The sequence below is a fragment of the Molossus molossus genome, unplaced genomic scaffold (assembly GCF_014108415.1).
Source record: "Molossus molossus isolate mMolMol1 unplaced genomic scaffold, mMolMol1.p scaffold_m16_p_9, whole genome shotgun sequence".
Lineage (NCBI taxonomy): Eukaryota > Metazoa > Chordata > Mammalia > Chiroptera > Molossidae > Molossus > Molossus molossus.
Window position 1 is genome coordinate 97954559 of NW_023425403.1, and position 13935 is coordinate 97968493.

At 35.3% G+C, this 13935-nt stretch overlaps 1 protein-coding gene across 1 annotated transcript in view; it reads left to right on the top strand.

The window, feature by feature from the left end:
• Positions 1–2853: 2853 nt before the first annotated feature.
• The window catches only part of LOC118622464 (phosphatidylinositol 3,4,5-trisphosphate 3-phosphatase TPTE2-like), a 97337-nt gene continuing 86255 nt past the window's right edge, over positions 2854–13935 (top strand). Inside the window, exons 1-5 of the mRNA XM_036249810.1 lie at positions 2854–2900; positions 4147–4266; positions 7335–7434; positions 7557–7620; positions 8617–8681. Coding sequence (XP_036105703.1) covers positions 2869–2900; positions 4147–4266; positions 7335–7434; positions 7557–7620; positions 8617–8681 — 381 coding nt within the window. The 5' untranslated portion in view covers positions 2854–2868. The remainder of the gene's footprint in view (positions 2901–4146; positions 4267–7334; positions 7435–7556; positions 7621–8616; positions 8682–13935) is intronic.

Below are 13935 nucleotides of genomic sequence, written 5' to 3' on the forward strand. Positions count from 1 at the left end.
CATCTCTGTTATTCAACATAGTACTAGAAGTTCAAGACACAGCTATCAGACAAGAAGAAGAAATAAAAGGCATCCAAATTGGAAAGGAAGAAGTAAACTGTCATTATTTGCTAATGACATAATACTGCATATAAAGAACCCTAAAGAATCTACCAAGAATCTATTAAAATTGATAAAAGGATTCAGTAAAGTAGCAGGATAAAAAAAAAAATCCAGAAATCAGTTGCATTTTTATTTTTTTTTACACCAATGACAAATTATCAAAAAGGAAAACTAAGAAATCAATACCATTCATAGATGCATCAAAAAGAATAAGATACTTAGGAATAAATTTAACCAAGTATGTAAAAGACCTGTAGTTGGAAAATATAAGACACTGAAGAAAGAAACTAAAAAAGATACAAATAATTGGAAGCATATACTGTGTTAATGGTAAAAAAGAATTAACATAATTAAAATGTACATACTACCCAAAGCAATCTATGGATTCAACACAATTCCTATCAAGATGCCAATGGCTTATTTGACAGAATATTCCAAAAATTTATATGGAACCACAAAAGACCCCAAATAGCTACAGCAATCTTGAGAAAGAACAATGTTGGAGGACTCACACTACCTAATATCAAAATGTACTATAAGACCATAGTAATGAAAACAGCATGGTACTGGCATAAAAACAGATATATAGATCAATGGAACATAATAGAAAGCCCAGAAATAAGCCCATGCCTTTACTGTTAATTAACATTTGACAAAATAGGCAAAAACATACAATGAGGTAAACAGTGTTAGAAAAATTTGACAGATACGTGCAAAAAAAAAATGAAACTAAACTAAGATCAGAAATAAGCTAAATAAATCTTTTTATACCATACACACGAAATAAGTCTTCTTATACCATACACACGAATAAACTCAAAATGGATTAAAGACTTAAATGTTATACTTGGAAACATAAAAATCCTAGAAGAAAACATAGGTAGTAAAATCTCAGACATTTCTCATAGCGATATTTTTTCTGATATATGTCTTTGGGCAATGGAAACAATAGAAAAATTTAACAAATGGGACTACATCAAACTAAAAAGTTTTTGAACAGCAATGGAAACCATCAACAAAATGAAAAGACAACTGACTGAATGGGAGAACATATTTTCCAATGACATATCTAATAAGGGGTTAATATCCAAAATTTGTAAAGAACGTAAAACTCCAAAAAAGCTAACAATCCAATTAAAACATGGGCAAAGAACCTGAATAGACACTTCTTTAAAGAGGACATGCAGATGGCCAACAGACATATGAAAAGATGCTCAGTGTCACTAATTATGAAAGAAATGCAAATTAAAACCACAATGAGATGTCACCTCATACCTGTCAGAAATAAATCAACAAACAAGTGTTGTCGAGGACATGGAGAAAAGGTAACTCTTGTGTACTGTTGTTGGGAAGAAGATTCATACAGCCACTGTGGGAATCAGTACGGAGTTACCTCAAAAAATTACAAATGGAACTGTCTTATGACCCAGTGATTCCATTTCTTGGAATATATTTAAAGAAACCCAAAACACTAATTCAAAAGAATATATGTACCCTTATGTTCATTGAAGTGTTATTTACAATAGCCAAGATTTCAAAGCAGCCCAAGATACACTCTGGGTCCATCCATGTTGTTACAAAAGGTAAGATTTCCTTCTCTTTTATGGCTGAGTAGTATTCTAATGTGTCAATGTACCACAGCCTTTTTATCCACTCATTTGTCAGAGAAAGGCAAATACCATATGATTTCACTTGTATGTGAAATCTAATGAACAAAATAGAAACAGAGGCATGGTTACACAGAACAGACACAGTTGTCAGAGGACAGGAAAATTGGGAGGCTGAGTGGAAAAGGTGAAGAAATAAAGCAAAACAAAAACAACTATTGACACAGACAATAGTATGGTTATTACCAGAGGAAGAAGGGGGTGGGAGGAAATAGAAGAGGGTAAAAGGGCATAAATGGTGATGGAAGGTGACGACTTGGGGTGGTGAACACACAATATAATATACAGATGATCTATTTCAGAACTGTACACCTGAAATCTATATATTTCATTAGCCAATGCCACCCCAATAAATTAATAAATAAAAAGAACAAAACAGAAATAAAAAATAGAAAATAAATAAAATATGTAAGAGAAAAGTTTAGGAGATAATTTAGTATTTAATTATGTATGTATTTATGAAATTGAATTTCTTCTAATGTTCTAAAAACTTCCATTAATACATAAAATCTCACTGATAAAAAATTGTTATTGGCCAAAGCTGTCTTTTAAGGGCTTGTACTAGTCATGATTTTGCTTGTTTAAGGTTATCAAGATTAATTAAGTTTTAATTAGTATACAAAATTAGTAGAAGCCCCTTATAAGATTCTCAAATTTTAAGAAGAGTTTACAAGCAGATGCATGTAATTTTAATTCAGTTGACCAGTTCTATTTTGGAGTGTTGGTCCAATGCGTCTATGATGAAAGGACATGATAACATGAGGTAGTTAGCTGGGAATTTTGTTTCCTTAACAACTGTTTCCACTGGGAGAAACCTGAGTAACATATTTTTAGATTTTAAGGCAATGCAGCTCAACTACCACTGTGTGGTTTAATGATGACATTTTCTTATCAGACTATTGTCTAAATGTATACTATGAGGTGAAAACCACTTCATTTTTAATATATTTATTTATTTATTTGTTGTAGAATATTTGGAATTTTTTTGGTCTTTGTGGATGTGTCCCTCGTCATTGCAGACCTATTTGCCACTGATCACACCATGTATATTCCTTTGGAATATCGTTCAATTTCTTTATCTATTGCTTTATTTTTTTTCATGGATGTTCTTCTTCGAGTATCTGTAGAAGGGTAAGTTTTTAATTTTTCTACAAGCACATAAAGCTATTTTGTACTGCTTTGAAAAGCATCCCCAACTAATAGCCAGGTCAATCCAATCAAATATGTCCCTCTTTATGAAGATAATTCTCCTAGAAGGCATAGTCCACAAGAGAAACAACAATCCAAATCCCAATTTATACTAAATTGGGCTTTAACATTATTGTTGCAAGTGGCACTCTAGTCTCTGACAATGTAGATGATTTCTTCAACAGGTAAAACGCCTTTAGGGTTTGCAAAATAGGACCAAACAGGAATGTGTCTACAGGCAAATTACTAAGAGAAATAGGTATGTGAAGTGTTTGTATAAATATTAATATTTCATTAATAACTGAACCTAAATAGAAGCTGACAGTATATTAAATTCTAGATAATAGACAATGGACAAACCCCTAGCTCAGTTAAAATAAAAAACTTTTTCAAGGTTCACAGGAGATCTGAGGCATGGTCATCGAATCAGTGAGTCTTGATACTGAGGCAGCAGCTGACTTTACTTGCTGGAGTGAGTCAAGCCTTGGAGCTGGATTGCTGTGGGAGTCAGGGGCTAAATTCCCCAGCCTCATTTCATCCAGCCTGTCTCCTTTCCTTCTGAACTATCCTCATGCCTTGGAGTTAAGGACAGTTGCCTGCTCCCTGGTTACTCAGAAGCTGAAAAGGCTACCCAGAATTGGATGAAGTTTTCCCTAAAGCACCAGTGGCAATGGCTAAAGGAGCCAGTATTGGGCAGGAAAGTTCAGTGAATAGAAGTTCAACTTTGGTTAAGAATTTCACTGTGGGTGCAAAGCCAGGCAATAAGTTTGCAGGACAAAGTAGTGGACCCTTCTTCCTCTCACAAGCTCCTGTTGTATATTCTTCACTGCCTTGGTTGCTCTAAAACTGTCATGTTCAGCTTCCACTGCCCAACAGTACTGCCAAACATCTTACCTCTCCCTTGCGCCTATGTGAAGGCAATACTTTCCACTTGTTTAATGGTTTGGTTATATCTCATCCTGCACATAAATTGCCAGGTTGATGCTTTTGTGTGTGTGTGTGTGTGTGTGTGTGTGTGTGTGTGTGTGTGTGTATGAATATTGTTTCCTTAGTCTAGTTTAGAAAATAAATTTTAAATTTATTAATGTAGAATGCTTAATGGGGATCAGTCAAATAATTTATGTTCTTAAAAATATTCCCATCTCTTCTTTGGGAGGCATAAACTTGTAATTTTTGTTTTATATTACAGGATACGACCATATTTTTCTGATATAATTAATTCCATAGATGCTTTCATTATTGTGGTGACTGTAGTAATTGATTTCACTTATATTTTTTATGACTCAGAGATATTTAAAGACATCCCTAGGTAAGAAACATATGATTCACCTCTCTTACAGATTTTCTTTTCTTTATTAATTTTCTGTGCCTTTCATTCTATGTAATGTTTTTAACTTCAAATGCCCTAATCTGTGCCAGATAAGTTGCTTGAAAATGAATGTTTAGATAATTCCCACATACCTGGAAATCAAAGGATTGATGGGTCCAGTGAAGGGTGTACACACTAAGTACCTTTAATTGAAGGAAGAAGATGGAACACCCAAAAAAAAAACTTTGCCTCTTGTGCTGACTTCGACTTCTCCATATTTTTTAAAATTATTTTTATTAATTTATTTTTGTTACAGATGTTTCTTATTTTTACCCCATTGACACCCTTCTCCCTCTACCCCCCACCTCTGTCCCCAGCTTTGTTGTCTATGTCCATTGGTTATGCATACATTCATATACGTTCTGTAGTTTATCTCTCACCTCCCCTCTTCTGAGGTTTGTCAGTCTGTACCTTACTTCTGTGTCTCTGGGTCTATTTTGTTTATGAGTTTGTTTTGTTCATTATATTACACAAATAAGTGAGATCATGAGTTATTTTTCTTTCTCTGACTGGCTAGTTTCGCTTAGCATAATGCTCTCCAGATTCCTTCATGTCATCTCAAAGGATAAAAGATCTTTCTTTATTATGGCTGCATAGTATTCCATTGTGTATATGTACCGCTGCTTTTTTTATCCACTTATCTACTGATGGACACTTGGGCTGTTTCCAGATCCTAGCTATTGTAAATAGTGCTGCTATGAACATGGGGGTACATATATTCTTCCTGATTGGTGTTTCAGGTTTCTTAGGGTATATTCCTAGAAGTGGGATCACTGGGTCAAATGGAAGTTCAATTTTTAATTTTTTGAGGTAACACCATTTTGTTTTCCATAGTGGCTGCACCAGTCTGCATTCCCACCAGAAGTGTACTAGAGTCCTCTTATTTTTAAATTCCCACTAAATTGAAATTTGAGCTTCAACCACAGATTTCTTACACCTGAAATTCCTATGCTTTTCTACCAGAGAATATTGATTTGAGTATATGAAAAATTTGAGTGACTCCAATGATGATTCTCTAAAAAACAGCAAATGGTTTATAAAATGAGGTGACATGGATAGCAACACAGAGGTAGAGTTTGCAGTATAGTATATTTAAAATTAAGAAAGCTGAGACAAAGTTGGAACTGTTAGAGATTAGTAAACTAAAATGTATATGAGACACTGATGGGTTTTTTTTCTACTTCTTCTTCCTACGGAAAAGAAGAGCAAATATGTACTGGGATGTAAATGTTGGGTGGCTCACTAGGCTTATTCCTTCATCAAATAGCTTACTTCTTTCAGCTCTCCAGCTTCCCAGAACCTCAAGTCAAGTCCCAACAAAACTTGACATTATTTGATAGGCTTTTAGAGTTGTTTGAAAATAACTGGATGTATCAGATAAGGGGTTAATTTCCAATATATAGAGAGTGCTCATACAACTCAACAAAAGGAAGATAAAGAACCCAATTAAAAATTGGGCAGAGGAGCTGAATAGACACCTCTCCAAACAGGACATACAAGTGGCCAAGAGACATATGAAGAAATGCTCAACATCACTAATCATCAGAGAGATGCAAATCAAAACAACAATGAGGTATCACCTCACACCTGTCACAATGGCCGCCATCAACAAATCATCAAACAACAAGAGTTGACGAGGGTGTGGAGAAAAGGGGACTCTACTACACCGCTGGTGGGAATGCAGACTGGTGCAGCCACTATGGAAAACAATATGGTGTTACCTCAAAAAATTAAAAATTGAACTTCCATTTGACCCAGTGATCCCACTTCTAGGAATATACCCTAAGAAGCCTGAAACACCAATCAGGAAGAATATATGTACCCCCATGTTCATAGCTGCACTATTTACAATAGCTAAGATCTGGAAACAGCCCAAGTGTCCATCAGTAGATGAATGGATAAAAAAGCAGTGGTACATATACACAATGGAGTACTATGCAGCAGTAAGAAAGAAAGATCTCTTATCCTTTGAGACGACATGGAGGGACCTGGAAAGTATTATCCTAAGTGAAATAAGCCAAGCAGAAAAAGGCAAATACCACATGATCTCACTTATATACGGAATATAATGAACATAACAGTCTGAGGAATATGGTAGACACAGAAACATGGAAGTAGGGCACAGACTGACATCCCTCAGAAGAGGGGGTGGGGGGTAGGGTGGGAAGAGATAAACCACAAAACTTACATGCATGTATGCATGACCAACGGACATGGACAACTAAGCTGGGGACGGGGCGGGGGTGAGGTGGGAGGGGGGTGCCAATGGGGTAAAAAAGGAGAAATATCTGTAACAAAATATAAATATAAAAAGAATAAAAATAAAAGAAAATAACTGGAGCCAGAATGGTCCGCTGACTGGCAAGGTCAGCATCACCTAAGATCTTGCTAAAAATGGAAGAAGAAAAACACCTCAGGCCCCATTCTAGACCTACTGAATCAGTGTGCGCACTCAAGCTAGGGAAGCTCTAGTTCAAACAATCAGTCCACTGCCACTCTGATGGTAGGTGTGACATCAGCTAGACCATTGCAAAGTATCTTAACCTGCTGCCTGCCTAATGTGTTAGCAGCTGTAGTGAACCTCTGTTACTGATGGAGGTAACAAAGTTGAACAAGGACCCTCAGTTTGTATTGATGAGAAAATGATTGAAAAATACTCGTCTTAAACCACAAAAGTTAAATCCACAAATTCTAAGTGTCTATCATACAACTATTTCTCTAAACCAGAGTTTCTTAACTTCAGCACTATTAATATTTGGGATCAGAGAGTTCTTTGTTATGGGGACTGGCCTCTACCCACTAGGTGCAAGTGGCATCCCCTCACACACAGTTGTGACAACCAAAATTGTCTCCAGACAGTGTCAAATGTTTCCTAGGTGGCTGGGTAGGAAGCTTGGAGTAGGAGGTGCAAAATTATCTCTGGTTAAGAACCACTGTTCTAGACTTAGTTCACATTGACAAACATCCTCTTTCTGAAGCAAAAATTGATATTTCTAATTTATTGTTAGATTGGTAGTATTACTTCGACTTCTACGACTTATTATTCTGATGAGAATTTTTCATCTGGCTTACCAAAAAAGACATCTTGAAAAGCTGACCAGAAGGATGGTAAGTGCACAAAACATGTTTATGGTTCAGAAGAATGTTGTGTTTTAGGAAATACTGGCAAGGGTTATATAATGATCTTTATTTTATGTTTTACAAATTAATGATTCTTTTTACATGCTCAGGTTTCAGGAAACAAACGACGATACAAGAAAGATGGATTTGACTTAGACCTCACTTATGTTACTGGTTTGTGAAGTTTAACTGTTAATTTACTTATATTAATTTCACATTTTCTTGTGTGTAAGTAATTTTGTGTTTATTTTGTTCTTGCCTTGTCTATGCCATATTTTTTCAAAGCATTCTTTGTTTTTTTTTATCCTCACCTGAGGACATTTTTGCATTTATCTTCAGATAGAGCAGGAGGGAGAAAGGGAGGAAGAGAGAGAGGAAAATATCGATGTGAGAGAGACACATACACTGGCTGCCACCCATGCAACCCCAACTGGGGCCGGGGACAAACTGCAATCGACGTACCTGCCCTTAGTAGGAACCAAACCTGGGTCTCTCTGGTCTGTGGGCTGACGCTCTTAACCACTGAGGCAAACTGGCCAGGGCTCAAAGCATTCTTAATCATGAAGAGGTGTGCCACTGTGGTAGTGTGACATATTTGCAGTTTAACCCTGAAAATTTTTTTATTGTCATCTCAAATAAGATCTATTTGGTTATAGTACAGAAAGTTGAATGGATTTTCAGCTGGCACCCTTTGTTTGGTTTAGAATTTATGAAATTCTAGTAGTTATTCTGGGTCCAAAGGAGCCTAGAGAAATCTGCTCTTTTTCTAGAACCCTAGAAAATAAGATCATTGCTTTGTAGATAGCAGGTTTCTGAGTCAGCAACACTGGAAAGCATCCTGGGAATTCCCACCATCACTGGAGCCCAGGACTTTTATCTCTTTAATTTTTAAATAAGAAATAAATTTCCACCACAGGGATAGCTCAACACAGATCTGTCACATATGGCTGGAACCACTTGAGTTGGAAACACAGGGGAGTTTAATGGTCATTTTACTGGATAATTTACTATATTATCTTGTTATCCTGAGGGTTATTTAATTTTTTCTGTCATTCTCGATCCTGAAAGATTTTTTTTCTGTGAGAAATAAGAGTCTGATTATATGTAAATTCTCATATATTGTTTGGCATCTATAATGACATTCGTAATAGTGACTATTTTGACTTCCAGAACGTATTATTGCCATGTCATTTCCATCTTCTGGAAAGCAGTCTTTCTATCGGAATCCCATTCAGGTAAGGATATTTATCTAACAAATGCTCATATTTCTCAGTAACCATAGACTATGGAGTCATAAGTTTAATATTGGCCCAGAGATGGAAGTATTTTGCTAAAAATTTACTCTTTCATGTAAAAATTATTATAAATTTGCATTAATTAGCTTTTTCTCTGTAGCATACCACCCAAAAACTTAGTGACTTATAATTGTGACCATTTACTTAGCTCAAGATAATGTGGTTTGTGAATTTGTGTTGGACTTAGCTAGGTAGTTCTGGTGATCGCAAACAGGCTCAATTAATCGCAGTTGAGCTAACTCATTTATCTGTGGGCACCTACTAGGCATCTGAGGATTGGTTGAGTGGCTCCATGTGATGTCTCATTATTCAACTAGCTATTTGGACTTTTTCACATTGTGACAGTGGCAAGGATCCCACAAAGAGCAAACATAAGATTACAGAACTCTTAAAGGCCCAGGCACAAAACTAGTGTAATGTGACTTCTACCTCATTCTATTGGACAAAGCAAATTACAAATCCAGTCCAGATTCAAGGAGTAGAAAACAGACTCCATTTATTGATGGCAGGAATTATAACAAATTATGACCATTTTTTGTAGTCTATCATAGGGGGAAGGATGGGAATTCTTTAAGTAAAACACGTGTTCTTAGGTTGAGATCCTAAATTATAGGTGGAAGCATACTGCTTTAGGTTCTGTGGATTAAATAAATTAATTTCAAAGATAAAAACAATGTATACTATGAAATTTCGGTTAAAAGTTATTGTTTAGGAAGTTTACATAATGTGTAGGTATGTATATATTAGAGAAATTTATAGTATTTATGTCTCAAAAATGTAATTATACATAATTATGTATATGTATATGTGTAAGTATATATACATACATATATCATTATACTTTTATTGAGGGATAACAAATCCTGTAAGATACACTTATCTTAAGTGTATATCTTGGTATAATTTTATACATGTATATGCATGTAACCAACACCTCTCTCTAGATATAAAACATTTCATGCTCTTTTTCGGTCAATATCCCGACACACTGGAAGTAATCACTATTCTAATTTCTTCACCATAATTAGTTAACTTTTTATTGAATTTCACATAAGTGGAATCATACATTAACTATATCTTTTGTGACTGGCTTTTTATGTTCAAAATAAGTTCTTTGCGATTCATTCAATATTGTTGTGTGTACAGTAGTTCTCTTATATATATATAACATTAATTTATTGCTTTCTAGAATACTGTATTGAAAGTCCAAGCATTCAGTTTATATGGAGAAATTATAAAATGACACACCACTTCACAAAGGCAGAAAATACATTGCAATTTATAAAATATAATTTACAGGAATCTTAAAATTCTAAATATCAAAAGGTACAGCTGAAGAAACAGGTGTAAAATTGGCAACCAGTAAATTTGACATGGAGTTGTATAGCTTACATGACTTTATACACATGAATTTGAAAATACTGAGTTTAGAGTAATCATGCTCTGTGTCGATATGAAAACTATAATACTGACCATTGAAGAATGAAAACTATAATATTGACTGTTGAAGAATAAACAGTATAATACTGACTGTTGAAGACTCATACTCAAAATTATTTAATTCACTTCTAAAAGTCATATAAATTATTGTTATTTTTATGTGCTCTTAAACCTTCAGTCGTTTAGCTCAAGTACATTATAAAAGTAGTATAGTTATTTTTCCAGTGCAGTGGTGTGCACATTCATTGATATTTGCATACTTTAGAAAAAATTAACAAGAAATGTGTGATATTCACAGATGTTCAGAAAAACAAGCAAGAAGTCAATGAACCATAAACTTGCCTGGTTCTTCTGAAATGGTATCATGTCAGCTTCATAACCATTCATTCTATAAAATAGATAATATTTGAACACATTATCTCATAAATAATGAAGTCTTTTTATCAAGCATTACAAAAGTATACAAAAGAATTTTAATTTGAGCAAGTCTTGGAATGTGTTTACCTTATATTTAAACAGGCTTGTTTCTAAGGTTTCACAAAGACCAGATTTTAAATTGTTCAGCAGAGAAACTGTCTTGAGAGAGATTAGCACAATCATTACCAGTAGAAAAAGTATTCACTGTATCTATCTCTTAAGAAACAGAAAAATATTTCTCCCTTAGAATGACATATATAACTATATATAATATATAATATAAAAATATGTCATGTATACTATAGTATAATACATAATATATTAGATGATATATAGTTACATATAATAATATCTAATTTTAAAATATGCAATTATAAAATATATTATATATTAAAATAATATGTTTCCTTGTTCAAATAGCATATATTTAATTATAATATATATGTTATATTATTTAAATATAATTGTATATCATATGCTTTATCCATGAACAACATGGGTTTGAACTGCTCAGGTCCACTTATATGCAGATATTTTTCAATAAATACTGTAAGTCCATTTTCTCTTCCTTATTATTTTAATAATATTTTCTTTTCTCTAGTATATATATATAATGTACTATACATAATATGTGCATGTAATGTACATATAATGAATACAGTACATAATACATACACAAATACAAAATATGTGTTAATTGACCATTTATGTTTTCACAAGTCTTCCAGGCAAACTTAGTAGTTAAGTTTTGAGTGAGTCAAAGTTACACATGGAGGGGCTCCAAAATGGTGGTAGATTAGGTGGAAGCTACACTGACCTTCTCCCAGGACCAAACTGGAATTACAACTAAAATAAAGAAAAATCATCTGAATAACCAACTGAAAACTAGCTGGAGAGAAGCCTTATAAAGAAGGACTTAAAGAGGAGGCCACACCAAGACTGGCAGGAAGTGCAGAGGTACAAGAGAGCTAGCCAGAACTCCATAGGCAGCAGCTGAATTTCTGGAGCCAAACTCAGCTGCAGGGGGTTCCCCCTGAGAAGTCAGGGGTCTAAATTCCAAACTGCGTTCCCCAGCCCATAGCACCAGAACCAGGAAAGGTGCCCACCATAACATCTTACTGTGAAAAGCAACAGGATTTTTGTCCATCAGGGAAAAACAGCTAGAAATCCAGGCATCCTCTTAAAGGGCCAACACACAAAATTTTGTTTGCAGCCACTCATCTTAGATTCCAGCACAGGGAGAACAGAGTAGACTAAAGCTGTGTAAGGAGAGTCTAAGGTTGATGGCTCTGGGGAGAGAGTTGAGAGGACAGCCATCTGGATCCTGTGCTGAGAAATTCCCCCATACTGCAGAAGCCATCTTTCTCAGGCAAACATATTTTTATCCATGCAGCATTAGCCAGGGGGGAAGCAATATCTCTACCCATTGAAATCCCTCTCACCCAACCCTCTGGAGTTTATGCCCTACTGAGGACTGCAGCCAGAGGTTCACAAAGTGACTGAGACTATCAGACAGTCTGCAGGCAGAGATGGATTGCTGGGTACTTTGAGTCTTTGCCTGACCTGCTCATGGGCCCAGGGCTAGGAAAATCAGCACTTGGTGCACAGCTTTGTCCTTTCCCCATGTACCCAGCCCCAGCAGAAGGATCCATGAGCTTTGGATCACAAATAACCATAAAAAGGTTACTCAGTGCCAATTACAGACAGTGTATGACATTGGCCTGTACTACTGTCCTTCAAAAGAGGCCCAGAACCAATATACCCAGTGGCAAACTTCAGAAAACACCAGAGCAGGGTTCAGTAAATGTCACAAGCAGAATATCCCCAGGGAGATATTGGCAGGCACCAAACTCTGCTGAGGCAAATTCTGTTTTGTGTCATCAGCACCTGCACAGTAGCCTGCATGCTGTGTTAAGTATTAAGCCTCACTGTTAGCCAACTTGAGTGTCAAGCCCATGCACTAATGGGCCGACAGCAATCAAGACTCAATTTCAATAGGAGGGTCCCACACAATGTGTACAGGGACATTATTATTAGAGCACTCAGTTCTGGTGATCAGGGAGATTGTGCCACTGGGTTCCACAGGTCACCTACTACATAAAGTCACCCTATCAAGACTGTGAGTTGTAACAGATCTACCTAATACATAGAAACAAATACAAACAGGTAGCCAAAATGAGAGACAAAGAAACAGGCCCCAAATGAAGGTAGAAGAGAATTCTTCAGAAGAGCTAAATGAAGTGGAAGTAATCAATTTATCAGATACAGAATTCAGAGTAATGATTATAAGTATACGTAACAACTTAAAATAGGACATAGAAACCATAAAAAGGACCAATCAGAAATGCAAAATGCCATTTATGAAACAAAGAATACCCTAGAAAAAATAAGCAGCAGGCTTGATGAAACAGAGGATCGAATCAGTAATTTGGAAATCAAAGCAGAAAATAACACCCAAATCAGAGCAGGGAAAAAAAATGACAATTTTAGAGACCTTAGAGATAACATAATGTGTAACAACATCCAAATGATATAAGTACCAGGAGAAGAGAAAGAGCAAGGGATCAAGAACATATTTTAAGAAAAAAAATGTCTGAGCATCTCCCTAACATGGTGAAGGAAAAAGACATACAAGTCTAGGAACCACAGAGAGTCCCAAACAAGATGAACCCAAAGAGTCCCATACCAAGACACAGCATAATTAAAATACCAAAAGTTAAAAAAAAAGAAACATCTTAAACGCTGCAATAATAGAAAAGCAGTCCGTTACCTACAAGGGAGCTCCCATAAGACTTTCAACTTATTTCTCAATAGAAACACTTCAGGCCAGAAGGGCTTGGCATAAAATATTCAGTGATGAAAAGAAAAGACCTACAACCAAGGCTACTTTACCAAGCAAGTTTGTCATTTAAAATTGAAGGAGAAATCAAGAAACTCCCAAAAAAGAAAAAGCTAAAGGAGTTTGTTACCACCAGACAAGTATTAAAAAAAATTTTTTTAAAGAGCTTGCTTTAAGAGGCAGACAAAAGAGAAAAAGAAAAAAATCAACACAACACAGAGGAAAATATTTAAAAAAATAAAACAGCAGCCAATAATCACTTTAAATTTAAGTGGCTTAAATGTTCCAATCAAAAGACATAAAGTAGTTGAGTGGATAAAAGCAAGATCCAGGTATATGCTGTCTTCGAGAAACCCAACTCAGAACAAAAGACACACATAGACTAAAATTAAAGAGATGGAAAAATATATTTCATGCAATTGAAAAAAGAAGAAAGCTGGGGTAGCAATATCTGTATCTGACAAAATAGACCTTAAAACCAAAGCTACAATAAGAGAC